General features: G+C 44.1%; 1 protein-coding gene across 2 annotated transcripts in view; it reads right to left on the reverse strand.

The window, feature by feature from the left end:
* shroom2a (shroom family member 2a) overlaps window positions 1-27,657 on the reverse strand; it is a 228,617-nt gene that overhangs the window by 108,683 nt on the left and 92,277 nt on the right. For both annotated transcript variants that reach the window (XM_078559422.1, XM_078559421.1), the window contains exon 2: window positions 7,248-7,399. In XM_078559422.1, coding sequence (XP_078415548.1) covers window positions 7,248-7,399 — 152 coding nt within the window. The remainder of the gene's footprint in view (window positions 1-7,247; window positions 7,400-27,657) is intronic.

A 27,657-nucleotide genomic window follows, 5' to 3' on the forward strand; every position in this document is an offset into this window, starting at 1 on the left:
CTGCTGAGTTTTTCCAGGTATTTTTATTTTTGTTTTGGATTTCCAGCATCCGCAGTTTTTTGCTTTTATAAAGTCAGTTATCTGTTCATCATCACATTGTTACTTGTGGGAGCTCGTATGTCTCCTACACCAGTGAATACACTTCAAAAGTACTTCATTGATTGTAAAGCACTTTGAGACATTCCAAGGTCACAAAACGTGGTCGAGAAATACATCCTTCTTTGTTCTTTCCTCTCCTTAAGGCATTGAGTCACTCCCTGGACCATACCTCGAAGCAAGGTTAGGCACCCAGGTAGCCAAGCTCATTCTTTGAAATATGTTGAATCAAAGGTCGTCTGGGAGGGGACATTTCAGTGGCATCACAGAATGAATTATTGGTAATGCTCCCTTCACTACATAAAGGATTAGACTCCAATTCAGTAAAACACATGCCACATGGGGGAATCCAGCAGAAACATCTCTATCACAGAACCACGGTCATATCACTGGGTATTTAAATATCCTGGCAAGCACCTGCTCCAAAGCAAATGGATTTAGGTGGTATTATTTAATGAATTTCTGCGTCTCTAAAGGAATAATGGACAGACTCACGTTAGTTTTTATAAAAGTGTAATTCTCGGGATGTGGGCATCATTGGCAAGGTTGGCATTTATTGCCCTTCCCTAGCTGCCCTGAGAGGATGGTGGTGTACCTTGCTCGTGAGCCACTGCAGTCCTGGTGGGGAAGGTGCACCCACAGCACTCTTAGGATGGGAGTTCCAGGATTGTGATCCAGTGATGATGAAGGAATGGCGACATCTGTCCAAGTCAAGGTGATGCATGTACCTAACGTTAGTTAGTTGCCACAGGTCTGAATTGCAGTTTCCAAACAGCACCACTGAGTGACTCATCATGTGAAACCCAAGTTGAGAACTGTCCCAGCTTTCTGAAGTTCTCCAACAAATTATAAAATATTGAGAGTTTCATTCAAGGTCTATTCTGCATTAACAACAGCGCTTGAGCCTACTGCCCATGAATGATTTACAAGGAGGGACAATCCAAAGCTGAATCTTTCACATTGTACTCAGCTGGAAGAAAAGACATGAAACCAATACCCTTAACACTTCAGGCTTGTGTTACGAACAGTGAACCTGAATACTACTGCTCCAAAGAATGGGTTTACTACTGAGCCACAAACTGAAGCATATGCTCAGCAATCTCTCTGCCTCATCAGATAGAAAGACATGCATTTATATAGCGCCTTTCATGACTGAAGGATAATCCAAAGTGCTTTACAGCCAATGAAATACTTCTGAAGTGCAGTCACTGTTGTAATGTCGGAAATGCTGCAGCCAATTTGCACACAGCAAACTCCCACAAACGGCAATGTAATAATAACCAGATAACTTGTCTTAGTGATGTTGGTGGAGCAATAAATATTGCCCTTCAAATCAGGAGAACTCACTTGCTTTTCTCTGAAATAGTATTATCCATGACAGGAGAGACGGAGTTCCGGTTTAAGGTCTCATCTGAAAGCTGGCACCTCAGATAATGCAGCAGTCCCTCAGCACTGCGCTCTAATATCAACCTAGGCCATGTGTCAAAGTCTTTGCTGTGGGGCTTGAACCCATGACTTTCTAAATACAAGACAGTTGTGTGTTGCACTGAGAAAAAATTAACATGGGATTCACAGCTGGCAACCATTATTGAACTAACTTTATTTACACCTCCCCAACACAGAGGGCAGCAAAGAGGTCAATAGAACAAAATTCTCAGTTCTTGCAACATGCTCCAGAGACTATAGTGTTACCACTGAGCCAGAGCTGACACTGCTACATCTAAAATGAGCATGAGGTTTGAGATGTTAAAGAGAGAAAGAACTTGAATCTACACAGAGCTTCTCTCATACTGAAGATGTCCCAAGAGCTTCACTACCGTCCAAATCACTTAGATTGCCCAAGTTTAAAATTGGGCAAATAGTGCAAAACCAATTTCCATTACCGTTATTGTTAGCTTTAGCGTGTTAAATGTGGCGGCTACTTGGAAAAGCAGGAGGCATTCAGCCAGTCGTTCACACCTCATTAAGGCTCACTGCTGAATGATAACAGAGCTCAGAGGGTATGTTACTTATACATGAGCTTCATTCCATTGAATTTAGAAGATCAAGTGGTGATCTAATCAAGTTCTTTAAAACAATAGAAGGAACAATAGGGTTGATGCAGAGAAAATGTCTCCTCTCCTCTGGTGGGAAAATCCCGAACAGAAGGAGGCAGTTTACGAGTGAAATCCAGAAGGACTCTCTCACACAAAGAGCAGTGGAAATCTGAATCTCACCTCCCAAAAGTCTGTGGATGTTGGGGGTCCAATTTCAAGACGAGATTGATAGATTTTTGTTAGGTAAGGGTATCAAGGGATATGAAACAAAGGCTGGGAAAATGAGCTGAGGTACAGGTCAGCCACCATCGATTTGCATGGATCAAGGGGCTGATTTGCCCACTCTTGTTTCTTCTGCAGAGGAGATCATCTTCAATCATAGATCACCTGTTATGGGTTTTTCAAATAACAGTTTCACCTACATCTAAAATTCCATCTCTAATTACAGGTGATTGTACAAAGACGCACATTTTCTTGACATACAACAGGCCAGCAATCTTACTCTCACCTCACAGTCACTCAGTGGGTCTTCACTAAAAGATGAGTAAATTACCAAATTGCTGCCACAATCAGCTGCTCATGAGCTTGCAAAGAATGGCAATAATCAAGTCTCAGTCTTTCAAGGCTCAAAAATGTTCCCAAATATGGGAAAGGGGAAAAGAAGACTTTGTCGTAAAAAAGCACCTTCCACCACCCCAGGACGTCTCAGGGTGCTTTTCAGTCAATGATGTGCTTTTGAAGAATGCCCACTGTTGTACTGTAGGAAATGTAGCAGCCAATTTGTGAACAGCAGGTTCCCACAAACAGCAATGACACAGTGCTCAATTTATCTGCTATTTAGTGATTTTTTAAATTAATTTATGGGATGTGGGTGTCACTAGCAAAGCCAGCATTTGCTCTGGAGGGTCATACAGACTCGAAACGTTAACTCTGTTTCTCTCTCCACAGATGCCGTCAGACCTGCTGAGTTTTTTCCAGAATTTTCTGTTTCTGTTTCAGATTTCCAGCATCTGCAGTATTTTGCTTTTATTTATTGCCCATCCCTAATGGCCCTTGAGAAGGTGCTGGTGAGCTGCCTCCTTGAACCGCTGCAGTCCATGTGGTGTAGGTACACCCTCAGTGCTGTTAGGGAGAGAATTCCAGGATTTTGACCCAGCGACAGTGAAGGAACGGCGATATATTTCCAAGTCAGGATGGTGAGTGGCTTGGAGGGGAACTTCCAGTTGGTGGTGTTCCCAGGTGTCTGCTGCCCTTGTCCTTCTAGATGGTAGTGGTCATGGGTTTGGAAGGTGCTGTCTAAGGAGCCTTGGTGAGTTCTTGCAGTGCATCTTGTAGATGATACCTACTGCTGCTATTGTGCATTGGTGGTGGCGGGAGTGAATGTTTGTGAAAGGGATGCCAATCAAATGGGCTGCTTTGTCCTAGATGATGTCAAGCTTCTTGAGTGTTGTTGGATCTGCACTCAGCTAGGCAAATGGAGAGTATTCCATCACACTCCTGACTTGTGCTATGTAGATGGTGGACAGGCTTTGGGGAATCAGGAGGTGAGGTACTCAGCACAGGATTCCTAGCCTCTGACCTGCTCTTGTAGCCACAATAATTATATGGCTAGACCAATTCAGTTTCTGGTCAATGGTAACCCCAGGATGTTGATAGTGGGGGTTTCAGTGATGGTAATGCCATTGAACGTCAAGGGGTGATGGTTGGATTCTCTCTTGTTGGAGATGGTCATTGCCTGGCACTTGTGTGGTGTGAATGTTACTTGCCACTTGTCAGCCCAAGCCTGGATATTGTCCAGGTCTTGCTGCATTTGGACATGGACTGCTTCAGTATCTGAGGAGTTGCGAATGGTGCTGAACATTGTGCAATCATCAGCGAATATCCCCACTTCTGACCTTATGATGGAAGGAAGATCTTTGATGAAGTAACTGAAGTTGGTTGGGCCGAGGACACTACCCTGAGGAACTCCTGTAGTGGTGTTCTGGAACTGACATGATTGACTTCCAACAACCTCAACCATCTTCCTTTGTGCTAGGTATGACTCTACCCAGTGAAGAGTTTTCTCCCCGGTTCCCATTGACTCCAGTTTTGCAAGGGCTCCTTGATGCCATACTCGGTCAAATGCTGCCTTGATGTCAAGGGTGGTCACTCTCACCTCACCTCAGAAGTTCAGCTCTTTTGTCCATGTTTGAACCAAAGCTGTAATGAGGTTAGGAGCTGAGTGACCCTGGCGGAGAACCAAACTGAGTGTCAGTGAGCAGGTTATTGCTAAACAAGTGCTGCTTGATAGCACTGTTGATGACCCCTTCCATTTACTGATGATCAAGAGTAGACTGATGAGGCGGTAATTGGCCAGGTAGGATTTGTCCTGCTTTTTGTGCACAGGACATACCTGGGCAATTTTCCACATTGCTAGGCAGATGCCAGTGTTGTTGCTGATATTGATTGAGGAATAAATACTCGCTGATGATAACTCGCCTGTTCTTCTTCAAAATAGTGTCTTGGAAGTTTTAATATCCACCTCAGAGGGGTTTATGAGACCTCTGTTTACTATCTCATCCAAAAGAATTTCAAATCTTCCATACTCTGATTGAATTTATGTTTAATGCATTCAGAAATCCATATTGCATGAATTTGAGATGGTAGAGATGAATCATCCATGTAACATATGAGAGTTAGACCCACTTAGAGGGAACCAATTTCATTGTGTGAAAGGCAGTAGATACAAGGCACAATGAAGACAAATACAGGAATCTAGGGGGGAATTTTAAACATTATCACCTGGCTAAAAACAGTTGATAGCAAATCAGCCCCTGGTTTACAGACTGGCAGATTTTCTTTTCAATTGTGCCTGTATTTTCTGGGTTTTGTCCAATGTTAAAAGTGTGGAAGATATGGGATCTGTGTAAACAGAGCAAATAACTATGTATCTCCTTAACCAGACTCCAGCATCATTTATGAAGCACAAAGCTTCTGAACGACAAAGTGGTCATTAGATATGAATTCAATGTGAAATTATGTACAGAAAGTTAAATAAAGAGATGGAAAGGAATGTGAGACTAAGGGGGATGGAAAGTGAAGGTAAAAATAAATGTATGCAATGTATTTTTTAAAACCCCAACAATAATGAAAATTTAAAGGAATGAAACACCATATTTGCAATAGCTAATTTTCAATGTCAGAGGCGTTATTTTCTTTGTTCTTTCTTGGGATGTGGGTGCCACTGGCAAGGCCAGCATTTATTGCCCATCTCTAATTGGCAGTAATTAAATCTGATCACACTGTAAAAGGGTTACTTACACAGGAATGGACAAGCCCTAACTTTCTGTGGCAAGGTTATCCTGTGTCTAGAATGGCAGTAAAGAAATTTCATGCTGTTTCATACATTTCGATGGGGGATCCAGGCAGCGAGATGCTGCTTTCATACAGCTTCTAAAGGGACAGCGCATCTCGGACAGCAACATCTGGATTTTCATGTTTAACTACGCACATGCTCACTAGACGTTGGTGTCCAATTTATGCATAAGAACAGTGAGCATTGTTAGCAGTTAATTCTGGGCCAGTGAACCAGATTTTACATGTTTATGGTTCTTAAAGAGTACATCAGTCAGCAACTACCTGTGTTGAGACATGCACAGTTAAATGCGCAGGATGCCCGGCTCCTCCAGAAGTTGCACTATAACAGCACCTCGCCGAGAGACTCGGCATTGAAACATATGAAGGGTGTGAAGTTGTGGTACTTAACCAGTAAATACCCATAAACTCACCAAAAAATTAGGGCTTGCCCATTCTAGCATAAGTAGTTAACAGTGGGTTAAGACTTAATTGCAAACCTAGCACTGAAACTTAAATTTTACAAGTGTGGACTCTTATTCCTTCGGATTTTAATTATTTTTGGGCATTTTTAAAAATTGAAAAATGTAAATAATATTCCCTTTTTCTTTCTGTATCCCTTCCATCTCTCTATAATCTGATCTTCCTTTTCGTCTCCTTATTTTGGTTTCTGCACCTGATTTGACGCCGAATTAAATATTTTAACTTGCTTTTTCTGGTTTAGGCTCTGCATGGCTCAGTAAGAATTTTTCAATCTGAGTGGTGGAGGAGAAAAGCAATTCCTTGCTCTGCTCACGCAGATTCCAAGATCCTTGTATTGAGTACCACACTGTTTGAATTTCCAATCACTGCAAGTCCCAGAAAATAAACCCAAAGTCTATGGGCAAGTGGAAGAGGGAAAAGTGGCCAGCACTGTTCATTCGCTGCTGACCACACAATCTGGGCCATCGTGTTCAGACAGTTAATTTCACAAAAGCCAACTGTATTTCACAGAATCTTACAATGCAGAGGGAAGCCATGCATCATTGTGTTTGTGCCATTCCATCAGAGCCCACCAAATAGCCTCACTTTCCTGCTCTTTCCCCATAGCCCTGCACATTTTCCTTTTCATGTATAAACCCAATTCTTATTGAATCTGCTTCCACCAGCCTTTCAGACACTGCATTCCACATTGTCACAATTCACTGTGTAATAAGAAAAAATTCTCCTCATCTCCTCTCTGGTTCTTTTACCAGTCAACTCAAATCCTCATCCTCTGGTTACCATGCCTCCTGCCAGTGGGAGCAGTTCATCTTTATTTACTCTATCAAAATCCTTCATGATTTTGAACACTTCAATTAAATCTCTGATCTAAGGAGAACGATCCCAGAATCTCCTGTCTATCCACGTGCGCTGTATCATTATGAATAATGGCATTATTATAAATAAAGGTTTTCCTTGTTGTCTGTATCTCACAGGAAGGAAATCAGCTGACAAAAGATGTCCAGGAAATTATACTTCTTAAATTTGCCAACGAAATTCATTCCTCACAATTGTGACAAGACTTCAACCAACCAAATTCAAGAACAAATTCGAGAACCAAGAAGAAGCCCGCAAACTCCTAAGTTGTTTTGAACCCATCCTCCCTCCTTCAACAGTTGCTGCTTGGCCTACTGCATGTATTCCGGTAGGTCCTGCTTTTAAACTGATCTGCTACCTCTGCACCAACGACAGAGGTCTTCCTTCAAGATGAGTGGCCCAGGTTTGAGCAATTATGCCCCTGGGGTTTGTTTTGTGCCTCACCTTCTCACCACCATCTTCAGAGTCCTGTGCGAACCTTTCACAAGGCAGATTGCCTCTTGCCTGTAGCCGGTGAGGATCACATCGTTGATGCTGACCATCTCATCCCCGACTTGAAGCTTGCCCATCGCCGCTGCTTTGCTTCCCTCCTCAATCTGCAATGAAACAGACAGATTGAACAAGCACAGAAATTCTCAATTTCACACCCTCCCTCCACTCCTCCCAAATCAGTTCATTTGTGGTGATCTGCAATGTCCTGCCTGAAAGGATGGTGGAAGCAGATCCAATTCTAATCTCTCTCATTCCTATGGAAAATTATCACCATTCATAAACCCAGAACAACAGGAAAGGGGTGCTCTTGAATCAGGTAACAGTACAATATAGCACTTGACCGAGTGTGACCATCATGGAGCCCGAACAAAACCTTAGTCAATGGGACTCAGAGGGAAAACTCTCCGCTGGTTGCAGTCATACCTAGCACAAAGGAAGATGGTTGTGGTTGTTGGAGGTCAATCATCTCAGTTCCAGGACATCACTGCAAGAGTTCCTCTGGGTAGTGTCCTAGGCCCAACCATTTTCGGTTGCTTCATCAATGACCTTCCTTCCAACATAAGGTTAGAAGTGGGAATGTTCACAGATGATTGCACAGTGTTCAATACTATCTTCAGATACTGAAGCAGTCGAAGTTTGTGTGCAGTAAGAACTGGTCAAAATTTGTGCCACACAAGTGCCAGCAATGACCATCTCCAACAAGTGAAAATCTGACCATCTCCCCATGACATTCAATGCCATTGCTGTCACTGAATCCCCCACCATCAACAACGAGGAGGTCCCTTTCTCCTTTAAATCTGCATCATTGCACCTCTCCTGATTAAACCAACCCTAGACCTCACCATTCTTGCAAAATACCATCCAGTCACCAGCCTCCCTTTCCTCTGCCAAGTCCTAGAACAAATTATCTCCTCCCAAATCCAATTCCACCTTCCCTGGGGCTCCATGTTCGAATCCCTCCAATCAGGTTTCCGCCCCTACCACAGTACCAAAACAGCTCTTACTAAAGTCACCAATGACATCCTACGTGACGGACAAAGGTAACCAATCCTTCCTCGTCCTATCTACAGCCTTTCTCACGATTGACCACGCCCATTCTCCTCCAACACCTCTCCGCTGTTGTCCAGCTGAGTGGGACTGCACTCATGGGATTCCATTCTTGTCGATCTAATACTCGGCAGAGATTGACCTGCAATGGTTTCTCATCCTGCTACCACACTGTTACCTCTGGTGCCCCCCCCAAGGATCTATCCTTAGCGCCCTCCTATTTGTTATCTAGGTGCTGCCTGGAGGCACATGTACACTTGGGACACCCGGCTCTACCTCACCAACACAGCTCTCAATTCTCCATTGGTGCTAAGTTATCAGAATGCTCATCCGGCATCCAGGACTGGAGGAGCAGAAACTTCCTCTAATTAAATGTTAGGAAGACTGAAGCAAACATCCCTCGGATGGTTTCCATCTATGTGTGGAATGAATTTTGTCTTGTGCACCAATATTAAGGCAATGTGCGGATATGCGCCACGAGCAGGAACAAAAAACCTATATGTAACATATATTTTTAGCATTTATTTTTAAAATGTTACCATAGGCATGGAAGAAAGAACGTCAAAGCAAGCAATAATTAACAAAATGCACTGCTAAAGGCGTTAGTCTCATATGAAATCAAATAAAAAGTAAACATTGCAAAATTTTCAATGCTTTTATAGAACGTTACTTATATCTGTTCCTTTGATGCCTGAAATCAAAATTTTTTTACACTTTCTTTAATGCTTGAAATTACCAACTCTCTTGATAACTTACCAAATTTTCAATATCTACCACATGCGAGGGGGCTCAGGAGGGAAGGGGCTCGGGGGCTTGGGAGGGAAGGGGAGAGGTGGGGGGAGAGGCGAGGGGGCTCGGGAGGGAAGCAGCAAGAGGCCTTGAGAGGAAAGTGGAGAATGCAGGGAAGCAAGAAGAGGGCGGATGTGGCAAGCCAGGGGATTCAGAAGGGAAGCGGCGAGATGGAGTGGTGATAAGTCAGGCCCATGTGAGTGACAGTAACAATGACGTGCGCGGCACTCCATGGACAGGTATGCAGCCGAGCAGGCAAACCAGGCCACTTAGAACTGAAGCTGTTACTTTCCATCCCTGCTCCAAACCCTGTTTCCGAGCTGTTGACTCCTTCCCTCTCCCGGGCAACAGTCTGAGATGAAGCCAGTCTGTTCTCAAGCTCGGTGTCACATTCAACCCCGAGATGAGCTATGACCTCATATCCCTGCCATGACTAAGATTGTCGATTCCACCTCCATAACAGTGCCTGACTTTTCCCTGCCTCAGCTCATCCCCCATTTCAGCCTTCCTTAACTCAAGACTCGACTATCCCAATGCACTCCTGGCTGGTCTCCCATGTTCTACCCTCTACAAATGGGATCATCTGAAACACAGCCGCCCATGTCTTCACTCACAACAAGTCCTGTTCCCCGATCTCCCCTGTGTTCGCTGACCTACACTGGCTCCTGGTAAAGCAAGGTCTTGACCTTAACATTCTCACCTTTGTTATCCAATCTCTCCGTGGGAGCTTGTTTTGAGCATAATGCTGCTGCATTTTCTACACGTGTGATGTGTCAAGTGCTTTGGAATGTCCCAAGGTCATGAAAGACACTATATAAATGTAAATCTCTCTTTTGGAAAGATTGAGAGCCATCAAGATAAATGAGCAAGTGCAAAATGGTGTTTATGTTTGTGTTGACCTATTTTTTCAAGTTCCACATTCTGAAGCAAATGGAGGGATGAATTGACTCCTGGTCCACCTCTCAAGCGAAGGGAATGGTTGGGAACTGGAACAATATTTGCATAACTCCCAGGGAGGGGGAGCAGGAGGGGCAGCATCAAATCAAACAGGTGCTCTTTGTACTAACTGTTGGTATAAGGACAACTCCCTGGGGAGAGGGTAAGTGAAAACAAAATCTAGAAAATGTTGTTCCACAAACAACTCGAGCCTCACAGTGACATTTGTTTTATTTTTATTTTAAAGAAAGGCATTGTGTTTTTGGCACTAGCTTTAACCCTAGCACCAGGTTGGTTAGCAGTTCAAGCGGAGTACTGTACAAACTGAAAACGTTGCTCTCCCTATAACACACACAGACACACATGCATGCACAGGGAAACAGGCACAGGCAGACAGGCAAAGACAGCAACATCTTAAACCGACAGGGTCTGGGAATCCTGCCCTTCAGCCCCCATTTCAGTCGGACCATCGACGTTTATCTGATTAACAGGCTGACCAGCTACAAAGACAACAAAGACAGCTGTTCCAGCTGAAATCACTGAACTCAGTTCTGCAAAGCCCTCTCCCACACACTCATGGGAGCGCCCAAGGGAATGAGGCCATTATAACCTACCAATACTATAACACCGGCAGAAAGATGTGTCAATGGCTTATCAGCACTGAGCGCACATATTACTGGAGAATATTGCCACATTCATGCAGATACGCACACGTGAATAACAGCGGAACAGGACAGCCTGCTCTCAGCTCCTCTCGAGTTTATCAAGGAACAGGACGAGGCTATTCAGCCCTTTGAGTCCATCCCACCAAACAATTAGATGATGGTTAATCTGTAATTTAACTTCATTTAGCCAACTTTGATGTAGATCCATTGGCAAAAACCTAGCGAGCACAGTCTTAAAAATTGACCCCCAGCATTCAGAACTTTTTAATGGGGGGGGAATTTCAGATTTTCACGCCTCGTTGCATGGAAGACTGCTTCTTGGTTTCATTCGGCAAAAGTCTGGCTCTAATTTCAAGATCATATTCCCTCCTTCTGGATTCCCCCAACAGAAGAAATTGTTTCCCCTTTTGTACCTGATCAAATCCCTTGATCTTTTTAAACACCCCAAGACACTTGAGCTCAGCTTGTCTAAGGTTTCAGTGAATAAATAAACATTATGTACCTGCAATTATGTTCCCCATGGAGCGAGCAAGTCCCCATAAAGTTTAATTTAAGAGTCTGTAAAGATGTATAACTTTTCATTTTTAAAATACCTCAATTTTCCCAGATAAGTTACTCCTGGCTGTAACGGAGAATCATTGTTGACAGCAACGTGCTGAAAAGGACACCAAATATAATGTAACAGGTAAGAGTTCATTTTCGGATGAGGGCATCGCTGGTAGAGCCAGCATTTAATGCCCAACCCTTCTTCGCTTAAATTGAGCGTGGCTTGCTGGACTGTCAGGGCTCACACTGATGTGGGACTGGAGTCACGTATGGGCCAGACTGGGTATGGTCGGAAGGTTTTCTTCCCAAGAGGACACTGGTGACATTAGCTGGATTTTTACAGCAATCCAACAGCTCCATGGCCCCTTCCACTCATACCAGCTTCCATTCTCCATCTTACATCTTTAAATTGATCTCAAATTCTCAAGCTGTCACAGTGGGATTTGTTGCTATTATAACTTAGCTATTAATTATTATAACTTAGCTGTGATGCTATGTCGTACGGCTCTATGAGTTGTTAGCACTGTCTAAATCATTTCCTACATTACATTTAAAAAAAGATATTTCATTGGCTGTAAAGCGCATTGGAGGATCCTATGGTCATGAAGGCACTACGTAAATACAAGTCTTTTCTTCTTTAAATCTGCTAAAATTACAAGAAAACTTTCATGTGCTTCAACTATTTTCCCTGGCAATGGAAGTGATGGGAAATTGATACGGGGATACAGTGCGGCTATTTTACAGCTCTGAAATGGGCACAAGCCAGACCAATATAGCACTGGGACATCCTGCAGCCTGTCTGCACAGGCATATAAACCCATCACTAAATTGGTGCCACAATATCCACAATACTGAATAAACAGCTGCTGTGCTAAGGTGCCCACAATCACTTCATTTTCAGGGGTGGAAGAGAACCCGGTCATCTCAAAATCCACCTGCACATCACGTGCCATCCCAACATCTACTGGCCGTTGACGAAAATGCCAGCATTTTAGGGGCACCTTCACCACCTGGACAGCAATGCTTCAAGGAGAACATTCAGCACCACTTTCCCAGGGCAACGAAGGACAGACAATAAATCCTGGCCTTGCTAACACCAAGTATACCCTCCAGAACCGTGGGCCGCATGTACTTGTTAACCATTTGGAACCCACTACTGCTCTTGTGCTTACAAGTGAATGGCCCTTGAACAGCCGTATCAAGTGGTCAAATGTTTGGCAGAAATGTAGCTTGAAATGAATCTTTTGATAATGATTCTGTAATTCAGCCAGTCTGCAGATACCGTACCAGATTTTCAAAAAGGTTTCCATTCCACACAGGCACTTGGGAGGAAATCTTTGTCCTAGCAAATCCAGGGGGATTGATAATTAGTCGGGGAATAGCGACGGAACCCACCCTCTTCAGGCCTGACCAAACTGTAACAATTCTCCCGGATTTGTCACATGGTCTTCCACAGACACCACTGGCCTGTATCAATCTGTTTTCCTACCTGAATCAAATTTTTAAAATAAAATGAAACTTACATTTCCATAGAGCTTTTCACAACTTCAGGCCGAATTTGATGTATATATGACATGTAGTTTCGGTCATAATGCAGGAAACCCAGCAACTGATTTGTGCACAGCAAGCTCCCACAAACAGCAATGTTAGAATGACCAGATCATCTGTTATTTTTGTGTTGGTAGTTGAGGGATAAATATTGACCAGAACCCCAGGCAAAACACTCTTGCACTTCCTTGAAATAGTACCCTGGGATCTTTGACATCCCTGAGAACAGATGGCACCCAGGAATATCATCTCATCTGGAGGCCGGCACCTCCAACAATGCAGCTCTCCCTCAGTTCTGTACTAGAGTGTCAGTGTGTATTCAAGGGAATGATGTGGGGCTTGAACCCACGACCTGCTCACTCAAAATAAGGGGTCTCCCATTTAAGATGGAGACGAGGAGGAACTTCTTCACTCACAGAGTCATGAATCTTTGGAATTCTCTTCCTCAGAGAGAGTTCCTCAGAGTGGTTCACTGAATATATTCAAGGCTGAGTTAGACAGATTTTTGATTGGCAAGGAAGTCGAGGGTTATGGGAAGGTAGACAAAAAAGGGAAGCTAAGGCCACAATCAGATCAGCCACGATCTTGGGCTGAACGGCCTAGTCCTGCTCCTAATTCTTATTTAGTGGTGACAGTACAGCAGAGAAAACCAATCACTTTGTCTCCCAGTATCCCCACAGCAAGTCACTGCAAAATGATCCAAAATACAGGCTGCCTTGTCCAGTCATTAACCAACAGAATAGAGGCCAAGGGCAGCATCCTACTGCTGTAGCTAGCTGAGCTCAGCTACGCAGCACAGTCTGGAGCACAACGTAAACTGACCATTTCTGTACTATCGTGCTCAGAACCACAATGATCAGTGGGCGTGTGCATCCAAGACATTCCCTTCATTTTTTTTAAAATGACATCCAGCTTCTTCCAGAATCAGGAGCAGACCAATTCCCCTTTAATAATCACCACAGATATTCTGCTTACCAGGGCGCCAGACCTGCGAGCAGTAAGAGACAACACATCGCCTTTAAATCTTTTAACTCAGTACGTTGCTGCACTCCCAAACATCACGTCCAGGAGACCACTGGCATTGAGGTTTCTGCAGTTTCCGAGAGATAAAGGGAACAATGTAGTGAGGCAAGCTGCTTATCTGGGACTATTAAGGCAGTATGATTCATTCACCCTCTCTCGCTAAATCCAAATAAAAATGAGGACATTGGCAACCTGCTGTGAGGAGGAGCACAGGCAGACTCCACGTTTTCTCCTCCCAGAAACATCATCAAATACAAGGGTCAGGAAGTAATTTCCAATCATTGTCTTTGACAAGTCAGCTCCATACAAGTCCTGCTGCCTGTTTCTCCCCTCCCACTCACAGCAATGACAGTTTGAGATGGCAAACACCAAGAGAGGCAGAAGCCCCAACAGGGTCATCTAAATTCTCATTATTGGATTGAATACCTCTGGAACCTTGTCCAGCCCTACAAGCCCCTGAGAGGTGTGAAATTTTGTTGGGCAATATCCTGTGAAGCACTTAGGGGTATTTCAGTAAGCTAAAGGTGCCATGTAAAGGCGGGTTGAGTTATAATCTCCTTTCACAACCAGAAGTTGGGGTTTGAATTCCGTCACATTGGATAAAAAGGGTCACCCGCAGATGGGGTGGAGGGGTTCTGATTGAAAGGAGTTGGGAGCCTTCCCAACCCAGTCCCATCACTTGTAGGACCACTGTACAGAGGAAGCCAGCAGTCTGTCAGTCCCACCCAGACTGGGAAAATCACACTGTTACAGAGCAGATTGAGGTGATTTTCTGGGACTGGGAATTCAGGTTCAGGTGCATTACTGAGACGGAGAAGGTGCTTTATTATATAAATGTGTCCTGTGCTATGTTTGACTTTGTTACGTCTGTTAGGACATTGAGTGCAGGATATTGGAAATGAACATTCCCAGTGTCCTTCTATATCATCTGCAACACTTTCAAACTTGAAGTCATCGCCTCCTTCTTTGAATAACAAGCAGCATACTCTCAGAATTTTACAGCAAGGTCTGAGTTTCAGGCCTGACCTGACCACAACTTTTCTAAGTCAGGTCAGGCGTTAAAACTGCTACCTGTGACAGCAGACGGTATCAGCTGTATCTGCTTATCACTAAGAGGCGGGCGGCAGTGAAGAGGCCCAAACACCTCCAGAAAGACTGACAGTTTTGGGGAGTGGGGGTGGGGGGGAATGGGGTGGTGAGTGAGTGCCTGGAGGTGGTAAGCAGGGTCCTCAATAGGGGAAAACGCCATTGAAAAGTGGGCGAGTTAAGCCTCAGATTAACCAACAGTCGTCCATAATGTGCCAGGGATCGACACAGCCACAGTCCAGAATAAGCTGACAAAAGACACAGTCTCAGACACAACGCCCGGGATCAAGGTGTTGCACTGGGTGTGAAGGACAGTCACTGGAGATCAGATTGTGATCAACCGAGATGAGCATATAAACAATCAGGGATAGAAAGAAACCTCTGGTCTAACCAACCTGTCCTACACAATTGTGATATTTTATATATCACAATAATATACTCTCATAATGAAGATGTTAGGTATAAAGCATGATACCATCTTGGCCTCCTCCCGAGGTCCCCAGCATCACAGATGCCAGTCTTCAATCAATTCGATTCACTCCACGTGATTTCAAGAAACGGCTGAAGACACTGGATACTGCAAAGGCTATGGGCCCTGACAACATTCCGGCAATAGTACTGAAGACCTGTGCTCCAGAACTTGCCACGTCCCTAGCCAAGCTGTTCCAGTACAGCTACAACACTGGCATCTACCCGGCAATGCGGAAAATTGCCCAGGTATGTCCTGTACACAAAAAGCAGGACAAATCCAACCCAGCCAATTACTGTCCCATCAATCTACTCTCCATCATCAGTAAAGTGATGAAAGCGATGGATCAACAGTGCTATCAAGCAGCATTTTCTTTAGCAATAACCTGCTCACTGATGCCCAGTTTGGGTTACTCAGCTCCTGACCTAATTACAGCCTTGATTCAAACATGGACAAAAGAGCTGAACTCCCGAGGTTAGGTGAGAGTGACTGCCCTTAACATCAAGGCCGCATTTGACTGAGTGTGACATCAAGGAGCCCTAGCAAACTGCAGTCAATGGGAATCAGGGGAAAACTCTCTGTTGGTTAGAGTCATACCTAGCACAAAGGAAGATGGTTGTGGTTGTTGGAGGTCAATCATGTCAGTTCCAGGGCACTACTGCAGGAGTTCCTCAAAGTAGTGTCCTAGACCTTCAGCTGCTTCATCAATGATCTTCCTTCCATCATTAGGTCAGAAGGGGGGGATGTTCACTGATGATTGCACAATGTTCAGCCCTGTTTGCGACTCTTCAGATACTGAAGCAGTCCATGTCCACTTGCAGCAAGACTTGGACAATATCCAGGCTTGAGCTGACAAGTGGCAAATAACATTCACATCACACAAGTGCCAGGCAATGACCATCTTCAGCAAGAGAGAATCTAACCATCACCCCTTGACATTCAATGGCATTACCATAGCTGAATCCCCCACTATCAACATCCTGGGAGTTACCATTGACCAGAGACTTGAACTGGATTAGCCATACTGTGGCTACAAGAGCAGGTCAGAGGCTAGGAATTCTGTGGTGAGTAACTCACCTCCTAGCTTCCCAAAGCCTGTCCAGCATCTACAAGGCAGAGGTCAGGAGTGTGATGGAATACTCTCCACTTGCTTGGATGTCAACACTCAAGAAGATTGACACCATCCAGGACAAAGCAGTCCGCTTGATTGGCACTCCTTCCACAAACATTCACTCCCTCCAAAACCAATGCACAGTAGCAGCAGTGTGTACCATCTACAAGATGCACTGCAAGAGCTCACCAAGGCTCCTTCGACAGCACCTTCCAAACCCATGACCGCTACCATCTAGAAGGGCAAGGGCAGCAGATAGATGGGAACACCACCACCTGGAAGTTCCTCTCAAAGCCACTCACCATCCTAACTTGGGAATATATCACTATTCTTTCAATGTCACTGGGTCAAAATCCTGGAACTCCCTCCCTAACAGCACTGTGGGTGTACCTACACCACATGGACTGCAGCGGCTTAAGGCAACAAATCACCACCACCTTCTCAAGGACAATTAGGGATGGGCAATAAATGCTGGTCTAGCCAGTGACACCCACATCCCATGAATAAAAAATGATGACCTATTCACTTAGCTTAGTGAGCGAAATCACTGAGTGGGTCTGCCACTGATCCACAAGCCCCAGAGGTTCACAAGGTCAATGGGCTGTGCTGATGTTAGCTGATCTGAGTCAGGGCAGCAAAAGCGGAGCAAATAATGAGGGAAAGATTGGAAGGAAGCCCACTTCTGATTGCCAAGGAAGAACACCATAGGGGCCCCTGTTACCTGTAGAACAGAACCTGTTCACCTGGGTGCCCTTGTATATGGATCACAAAAAATTAGCATGCAGGTACAGCAAGTGGTTAGGAAGGCAAATGGAATGTTAGCCTTTATTGCCTGCAGAATGGAATATAAAAATAGGGAAGTCTTGCTATAGCTGTGCAGGGAATTGGTGAGGTCTCACCTAGTATACTGTGTTCAGTTTTGGTCACCTTACTTAAGGAGGAATATGCTTGCATTGGAAACAGTTCAGGAGAAGATTCACTAGGCTGAGTCCTGAGATGAAGGGTTTGTCTATGAGGAAACGTTGAGCAACATGGGCCTAGACTCTTTGGAGTTTAGAAGAGTGAGAGGTGATCATATTGAAAAAAGATTCTGAGGGGGCTTGACAGGGGAGATGCTGAGAGGATGTTTCCTCTTGTGGGGGAATATAGAACTAGGGGGCAAAGATTAAAAATAAGGGGTCTGCCATTCAAGATGGAGATGAGGAATATCTTCTCTCAGAGCACTATTAGTCTTTGGAATTCGCTTCCAAAGATAGTAGTGGCTGCTGGGTCATTGAATATATTCAAGGCTGAGTTAGACAGATAGATTTTTGATCAACAAGGGAGTCGAGGATCATGGGGGACAAGCAGTAAAATGGAGTTAAGGCCACAATCAGATCAGCAATGCCTTTATTGAGTGGCAGAATAGGCTCGCTGGGCCGAATGGCCTACTCCTGTTCCTCTTTCTTATGCTCTCATGACAAGGAAAAACAGGAAGATTTTGCTTAAATTGGAATCTGATTATATTCAAATCAATAGCTGAAATATAGGAAAATTTTCAACCATGTTGATAGTCACAAAACTACAAAAGCCTTTAAAAAAAAGAGGATTATGGGGTTTAAGTGGAAATGCTGTTAGCTGCTAATTATTGGATATGTGGCCTTTTCACCCTGACTCTCTTTACTAGTAACCAGTTTCCACGCAGGGCCACGCCCAGCAATAACAACCTCCTCCTGCGAGAATGCAACCAATTCTCTAAGAACCCAGCGTCTGCCCTCCACACCCAAAGCTGTATACCTTATAGACGAGCTTATTGTAAGACACCTTGTCAAAAGTTGTCTGAAGCCCCTCATCCAAAACATGGCACTCTGACCATGCAGCACTCCCTCAGTGCTGCACTACAGCATCAGCCTAGATTTGGTGTTCAGGGGTGGGGCTTGGGCCAATGGCTTTCTTGCTCCAGTAAGAGTGCTACTACCACTGAGTCTCAGCTGACACTGAAGAAGAGGCCTATAGTTTCAGTGCACATAACACATGGAGGGAATCTTGCCCCTCTCCTAATAGCTCAACAGCCAGAAAACATTCCATAGAAACATAGAAAAGTTAGAATGCAGAAGGAGGCCATTCGGTCCATCATGTCTTTGTCAACTGAAAGAAGTAATCCAGAGTGATTCTACTTTCCAACTCTTGGTCTGTCGTCCTGTAGGTCACTGCACATATCCAAATATTTTTAAATGTGATGAGGGTTTCTGCCTCCACTACCCCTTCAGGCAGAGCCCCACCAGCCTTTGGGTGAAACATTTTCTCCTCAACTCCCCACTAATCCTTCTACCAATCTATGCCCTTGGTTATTGGCCTCTCTCCTAAGGGAAATATGTCCTTCCTCTTCAATCTATCTAGACCTCTGATAAGCTACCTCAAGTAAATTTCCCCTCAGTTTCCTGAGTTCCAAGGAAAACGACCCCAGCCTATCTCTAGTTTTCCTCAAAGCTAAAATTCTCCAGTCCAGGCAACATCCTTGTAAATGTCTTCTGTACCATCTCTGATGTAATCATAGCCTTCCTGTAGTGTGGTGGCCAGAACTGTACACAGGACTCTAGCTGTGGCCTAATTAGTATTTTATGGAGTCTGAAATAGCCTCCCTTCTTTTATGTTCCATCCCTAGGCTAAAAAAGGAAAGATTCCCTTGTACCTTAACAACTTCACTGATTTGTCCTTTACTGTTTGGGGATTTGTTGACATGCACTCCAAGGTTCCTCTGCTCTGCTTCTCTACTCTTCTCAGTATCCTCTCATTTATTGTCTATTCCCTTGTCATGTGTATCCTCCCCAACTGCATTATCTCCATTTCCTCTGGATTGAATTCTATTTGCCACTTTTCTGCCCACCTGACTAGTCCATTGTTATCTTCATAGAACCTACAGTTTTCTTGCATCCTATCAACCACACAGCCAATTTTCGGTAGTATCTACAAGCTTCTTAATCAGGTCCTCTACATTTAAATCAAAATCATTTGATATATGCCATGAAGAGCAAGGGACCTAGTACTGAAGCCTGTGGAACCCCACCACAAATAGCCTTCCCATCACAAGACCATTATCCTTTCTTTCCAGCCACTGAGCCAACTTTGGATCCAACTTGCCATTTTCCCTTAAATCCTACGGGCTCTTACTTTTCTGGCCAGTCCATCATGTGGAACGTTGTCAAAGCCTTGCTAAAATCCACGTAGCCTACACCAAATGCACTACCCTCATTGATCCTCTTTGCTACCACCACAAACAATTTAATCAAGTTCGTCAGACACGACCTTCCCTTAATGAATCCATGTTGGCTGTCCTTAATTAATCTGTGCCTTTCTAAATGACAGTTTATGCTGACCCTCGGCATATTTTCCAATAATTTGTCCATCACTGAGATTAGACCAACTGGTTTGTAATTATTCAGTTTATCCCTTCATTCCTTTGTAAACAACAGTACAATGTTAGCAGTCCTACAGCCCTCCAGCACCATGCCTGTAGCCAGAGAGGATTGGAAAATGATGGTCAGAGTTCCCTTTATTTCTTCTCTTCCTTCTGTTATTCACTTTCAAAAATGCTGAACCCCTTAATATTTCCTCTCCCACTCTGTTTATCCCAACCAATACTTCAGACTCCTCCTTAACTACAATGCCTACATTTTCCCCCTCTTTCATGAAGAGGAATGCCAAGTATTCATGAAGTAGCAAGGCCACTTCTTCCACCTCCGCACACAGGTTACCTTTTTGGTCTTTGATTGGTCCTAACCTTTCCTTAGTTACCTTTTTCCTTTTTGTGTATTTATAAAACATCAACGGATTTTCCTTGATTTTGCTTACCAATGTTTTTTCATGTCCTCTGCTTTCCCAGTTTCCTTATTAATTCCATCCCTATGTTTTATATATTTCTTTAGGCCTGCTGCAGTATTCAGCTCTCAGTCTCACACATTAGCTTTCCTTTTTTGCCTTATCCTACTCTGTATACTCTTTGACATCCAAAGGGCTCTAGGTTTGGGAAGCGCCCCCCTTTTTCCTTCTGGGAGATATTGCTCTGAACCCTCTGAATCTCTCCATGGAATATCTCCACTGTTCTGACACGGATTTGCCATGCAGTAGCCGTTTCCAGTCCACTTTGGCCAAATCATATCTCAGCTTTGTAAAAATAGCCTTTCCCCATTTTAAAGCTTGTACTCTTGGTCTATTTTTATCCTTTTCCATAACAATGCTAAATCTAACTGAGTTACGATCACTACCACAAAGATACTTATCCACTCATACCCCATTCCACATTCAGCTTCATCTGTCCAGCTTCATTTCCAAAAACAAAATCCAGAAATGTCCCTTTTCTTGTTGGGTTTGCTACATACTGGCAAAAATAGTGCTCCTGAATGCATTTCAAGAATTCTGCACCCTCCACACTGATTTTATTCCAGTTATTATTAGGGTAGTTGAAATTCCCAAGTAATATTGCTCTATTGTTTTTGTATTTCTCATCTACTTTCCTACATATTTGCTCTTCCATCTCCCTCTGAGTATTTTGGGGTCTATAGTACACTCCCAGCAATGTGATTGCCCCTTTTTTTGTTCCTCAGTTCAACCCATATGGCCTCATTTGGTGATCCTTGTTGCATATCATTCCTTTCAACATCTGTGATTGTTTCTTTGACCAATATTCAACCCTCCTTTTTTTGCTTCAGCTGTGATATCATTGGAATCAATTTGGACCACGACCTCTGGTTGTTCACCTTCCTCCCCCGCCGAGGGAGGTGTCAGCTGTGGCTCAGTTCATAGCACCCTCGCCTTTGAATCAGAGGGTTGTGGGTTCATGTCCCACTCCCGGAAACAAAGAACTGTGATTGTACCCGAAAGAGTTGCAATCTGTGACTGTTGATAACTCAAAAGAGTTTCCTCCCCTGCCCCCCGAGAATGCCCTGCAGCTGCTCAGTGACATCCTTGATCCTGGCACCAGGGAGACAACATACCACCCTGGAGTCCAGTCTACAGTCGCAGAAGCCCCTATCAAATCCCTTATCACTATTGCTTTTATGACCTCCCTCCTCCCACCCCCTGTACAGGTGAGCCATCAATGTTGCCATGGTCTTGTGTGTAAACTCCCCCACAAGACCTGCCTCAATGATGGTTAGGATACACACAACACATAAATATGGGCTTGAGGCATAATTCTTATTCTTGTAACATACGCACATTTGATCTCATTAATCAGAGACAAAAACATGATCCTCACTGGTTTAAACCAAATACCAATAGAAATTACTATGTGGATACAAGAGACATAGTTTTAGCCATGTGCACCAATTTTAATCAAAAACCCCTTACACAAGTCACACAATAAAGGTAAATGTACTTCATGTGTGTATATTTATTAACAAATGTCTACCACCATCCAGTAACCGAGGAAGTAAACATACAAACAACCAAAAAACTCTCAGACTCTCTGCTTTTCAATTCAATTTGAAGTTCACATGCATACCCTGTGAGAATATGTGTATTACAATCACCCCACCCCCCTTCAATAACTGTGTCTATTACTCATCATTTATAAACTGATCAAAAATGCAGATTACCACATTAGGATTCATTGGACAATGCTCGGTCTGGAATGAAACAATCCAAAATGAAATAGAATTGTCAGTCTATTCTGAAAGTGCTGCCATTTGCACATCCACAACACACACAAGGGTCTCCTCTCACCCTGCCTAACCCAGACAGAATGCACACCTTGCTGGTGAATAAACCGCTGGCTTGCTCGGTGAACTCTGTTGATAAAATAAACTCTTAAACAAATACTAGTCAAATGTCCAACTGGTTTCACTTCTTGCCATACAACATGCAAATCTCACTCGTAAGAAACTGAGCATGGTTTTTACTGAGATGAAACGAGGGCCAGTCTCTGTCCATCCAGCAGTGAGTGCTGCTGCAGGGGAATCCAATTCTACCACTCTGGATTCCAAACAGATTAACACTTCATTCCAAAGACATCGAAACAGCGCACATTTTGACACGATATTCTATTTTAATTCAATTCTTACTTTTCCTGTCACTGGAGCATCTTCTTTGATCATTGATCACCGAGCCTCCCTCTCAATACGTGACCAGCTTGTATCGTCCTATTTATTAGTCCGATTTTAATCACTCCAGTATTGGAGACCATGCCCTCAGCTGCCAACGCCAAAAAAAACTGGAATTGCCCCTCTAAATCTCTGCTAAGAAGCACCTCCAAACCTACCTCTTTGACCAAGCTTTCCATGCTAATATAGCTTTGTGCGGCTCAGTCTCAATCTTTTACTTTATACCACTCCTATAAAAAGAGTCCTGGGTCATTTTAGTGCATAAACACGGTATATAAATATAAAAATTGTTATTGTTTGACTTTCTTTTGGAACAGTAGTAACCCCTAGGTGAATCTGATGAACCCTATTTAATGCAACAGCATCTCATTATTCTGCATTATTTCTTTAAACTTGATCAACTCAGGATTTCCTTTTAAACTAACGCCGAAGGTTGCCAACTCTCACGGACTGCTCTGGGATCTCTGGGCACTGCAGGTTAATCTCCTGAACACTGCTGCAAGCAACCATGGGAGAAAAATTATGGGGGCGGGAGAAAAATTATGGAGGCCTGAGACAAAATTCAGTCTTCTTCCCCCAACTTCTTTGAACACTTTCATTCCCCTCATTCCCGATAACTAAGAAAAGCGCCATTTGACTGGACAGGGCAGTTGAAGGCAGGGGTTCATGCGACGACACCTCCAGGAACACTACCAGCCAGAGTTGGTAACCTACCTAATAGCCTTTGTCATGAATTCAGAGTGAGTGGGCATCAGTTGGATATGGTTCTGATTGAAGGCAGGCTACTTCCATGATTTGAGAAGTCTGGTTCTGTTCAATGCTGTGCTGCTTTAAGTAGCAGAGGTCATATTGAATACACTATGGACTCAGCCTCTGCTTAATGTCTTTGCCCTCCTATAGAGAGACATTTGCTGCCACATGCTGTTTGACATACTCAACTGCTTTTTCCTACAAGGATGGGCTTCTGATCCCACACAGCATGTATAAGTCAAAACCCTAATGCTGCTTAAGGCAAACAACACATGAGCCATCTGTTGGATTCACACTGTTCTTGCAACACTTGTGTATAAGCAACTAAAAGTCAATGTAAAGGGCCTCTTCAGGTATAGGCTATAGCTGAGCATTAAAATGCCATATTTGCTCAGAATTTGAAGCCAGAGTGATTGTCGGACACAAACAGAAACATAAGCCCATAAGGGAGGTAAGGCCCCGATCCTCAACTGAAAGCGATCAGTAATGAGCCTGTGGCTTGTTGCTGACTAAAGAAGCATTAACCGGTAAATAGTAACCATCCTGTAACCATTGCCCCTCAAGAGATTGAGCCACTTAAGAGTGTCAAAGTTCAGTGAAAGTCCCAGCTGAGAGAGTATTCACGTGGTGAGCTGTCGAGCTTTGGAATCAGCACTGATTGCAAGAGGAGACTGAAAAAGCCCCTTAGTGCTCATAATGTTGGGACTGCTTATAAATTATATGAAGGGCTTGGTTTGGGCTTCAAACAGCGCTGTAATTTGGAACTGTCAAGAAGGAACTCAACCTACAGATGACTTGGCAGACAGAATCACATTACTGGAAAATTCTGTATCGCTTAGTTTCAGTATTTGCTCTGCTCCAGTGATTCCCTTCATTTCTGAGAGCGTTTCCAGTGGAAAAATCCCCTGGGTGATTAAAGGATAACTCTGACCTGTTGTTACTGAGTAAATCTGAACCACCTCAGGGCATCCCAAAGCACTGCACAGCCAATGAAGTACTTTTTGAAGTGTAGTCACTGTTGTAATGTAGGAAATAACGCACCCAATTAACACATGGCAAGGTCCCACAGAAAAGCAATGTGACAATGACCAATGTGTTATAATGACATTGGTTAAGGGATAAATAAAGCAGCTTTGATGCAGGAAAATGTCCCAAGACACTGCAAGGGGGTATTTCTCAGACAGATATACAATTATTGTCAAAGCTCAGTGGGGTTTCCATACGGGTGCAAGTACAACTTTTGGCACTTTTCAGGGTTCGGACTGATTGCTCTAGTCACCTATTTTATATGTTAGATTAGTTCCCAAGCAGAAAGCCGAAGGCAAAATACTGCATTTGCTGGAAATCCAAAATAAAACCAGAAGATGCCTGGAAAGGGTGGAGAGAGGAAGGTAAGATGAACGTTTAACGCCAATTACCTTTTGTTAAAAACATGACAACTTCCAGTTGCACTGGAGAGTCTTGGCCCTGAAACTGGCTCTCCCATCCCCATCGCAGTCAAGAATCTGTGATGAGAGGGAAGAGAAGTAGGAAAACAGAAAAGAAAACAAAGGAGAGAAAAGCAGAAGGGAGCGTGCACAGAATAAAATTGAACAGCAGAAGGATAGTAAAATGAGTATTGATGCATTTCACTTAATGTGCGTCTGGACAGTGAATGTCGATAGGCTAATAAACTATGGCCAGGCTTTTCAGGATGACGGGGCTTCCCTTCCCACCAACCGAGGAGTCAGCCGAGAATACATCCCTGCCGATACTGCCTGCTCCACAGCCATTTAGCACTCCAACAAGTATTTATTGGTTGGAGCTGGGACTTCTGCCCCTCACTTGGAAGGAACTCCCACCTTGGAGAGCTGATGGCCAATCTAATTGGCCATCAGATCTCTAGTTCCAGCAGCGCCAGAAGCTGCAGTGGACAGGGCTGGTCCCCATAGCCTACGTCCCTGGAGTCCAGGACCAGGTAAGTTTTGGTGGTTTCAGGGCAGGGTGAGGAGGCGAGGCCCAGGGGGGTGCCCAGGGGAATGCAGGTGAAAGTGTTGGCAGAGAGGTCAGGAGGGAGAGGGAGGATCTCCAGGGGCCAGTCCCTTTGAGGGGGGTGTCCGATGTTAAAAAGGAGGCTGATGATGGAGGCATGCCCCTCCCACCCCACCACCACTCCCAGCTGGAAGGCCATCCGTGAAATTTTATGGCCACCCCCTGCCGACAAAGTAAAATTCTGTCCTATGGTTGGGAGAAAAAGGAGTCTTAGGAAAGCCTCGCCTCAATTCTATATCCAAAGCCACATGATTGAACTTCTAGCAATGAAGAGCAGGAACCATTTTTCCTACTTAATCTTGAGGGGCTGAGACCACCCTGGCTGGGATCACCCACTGGGTAAACCCAGGGAATCAAGGAGCTCTGTACCTCTGAGGCATTAGGAACTGACCCATTCTCCTCCACCATCACCACCTCCCTAAGGCGCTGTTCATCGATAGACCTGAACCTTTCCTTTGGAATGGTAGTATATTTTGTGCAAGTTGAGAAATTTGTTAAACCTAACAGTGCCTCTCTGACACAGCCAAAGGGAGGTAACATGCCAATACAATGACCATATTATTTTTAGATTTTCACACCGAGTTTAAATTTTCTCCCCCTCACTTGACGCACAGAGGTTGTAGAGAAGCTGATTGAATCAGTCAGGGTTCGAAGACTCGATGTGTACTGGTCGGTCACCAGGCAAGCCACAGATCACAGGTGCTACGTGGGAGCCGCTCCCATTTGCCACGAGTGTTTCAACAGAGGGATGTTTTCCATTTGTCTCTCACCTGATGGAAATTTTGAGGAATGTCGTGAGGAATGCAGGCTTTCCTTGGAGCACTCACTGCGACCGGAGCACATTCTGATAACTTACAGCCAAGCTCTTAAAATTGATTCCACATTTGCCAACAACATTCCTTTCATGTCAGGTCTGCAGCAAAGGGTAATAAATTCTGACAGGCTGCAGAAACAGTGAGCTCCTGTTCAGTGTGAGATGGATTTTCAACAATTGCTTTTGCACTGATGGAAAGAGTGGCAACCCATCAGTGCTATACAAAGACTCATTCCTCCTTTCCCACAGTTAGGCATTCATTTTGTCCCCACCCTCGCTGTAAGGGGCCAGCGGTGGCTCAGCTCATTGCACGCTTGCCTTCTGAGTCAGGAGGTTGTGGGTTCAAGTCCCATTTCAGGGGCTTGAGCACAAAGTCCTGAGTGCAACATGACCTATGTAGATAATTCGAATATCATTGCACTTTCTGTGATGGCCGTTTTGAAATATTTTGCAATGGTCTTTTAGATATTTTATGAGTAAAGCATATTTTTGCTAAAAGAAAAATCCAGGCTGGCGCTCCAGTGTGGTACTGAGTGAGTGCAACACTGTCAGAGGTACTGCCTTTCAGATGAGACATTAAATTGCAGCACTGTCTGCCCTCTAGTTTAGCTCTTCCCCGCTCTGCCTATTCGCTTATAACCTTTCATAATTTAAAGAGCCCCAATAGGTTAGTCTTTGCAAATCTTTCACACTCTTCCCCGTGCCTCCAAATCCATATCACCTCCATATAGGGTGACCAGAACTGTATATATACTCTACTCAAAAAGCTCTTTCAAACAGACCTATTTACCAAGCTTTTGTTCCTCTGATCTAGTATCTCCTTATGTGGCTAGGTGTCAAATTTTGTTTTTAAAATGCTCCAGTGAAGCATCTTGGGACGTTTTATTCCTTTAAGTTGTTGTTTGGCATAAACAAAGTTCGATACAGGTTCAGCATAACTTCTACACTTATCAATTGTATCCCTCTGGAAATAAACCCTAGTGCCTGGTTTGCTTTTATGGCTTTATTTCCTGAAACGTGTCAACCAATTTGGCACTGCAGAGAACTAACCTTCTATGCTTTGAAAATAGTGCCATGAGATCTTAAGAGCCCATCAATATAAGATAGTCCCCATGAAACAAAATAGGGAATTCAGAAGAAACATCTTCACCTAGAGTAGTGAGAATGTGGAGTTCACTACCACAGGAAGTAGCTGGGATAGCTGGTATAGATGCATTTAAGAGGAAGCTAGATAAGCATATGAGGGAGAAGGGAATCGAGGGTTCGGATGATAGAGTTAGGTGAGGAAAGATAGGTGGAGGCTGGAGTGGAGCATCAACACTGACATGGACTGGGTGGGCTGAATGGCTGCTTCTGGGCTGATATATTCCAGCTTATTTTTTACATTACAACAATGGCTACATCTCAAAAAGGACTTCATTGACTGTGAAGAACTTCTGAGGAGTCTTGAGGTGACAAGTCCCACAT

The sequence above is a fragment of the Cetorhinus maximus genome, chromosome 16 (assembly GCF_964194155.1).
Source record: "Cetorhinus maximus chromosome 16, sCetMax3.hap1.1, whole genome shotgun sequence".
In the NCBI taxonomy this organism is placed as follows: Eukaryota; Metazoa; Chordata; class Chondrichthyes; order Lamniformes; family Cetorhinidae; genus Cetorhinus; species Cetorhinus maximus.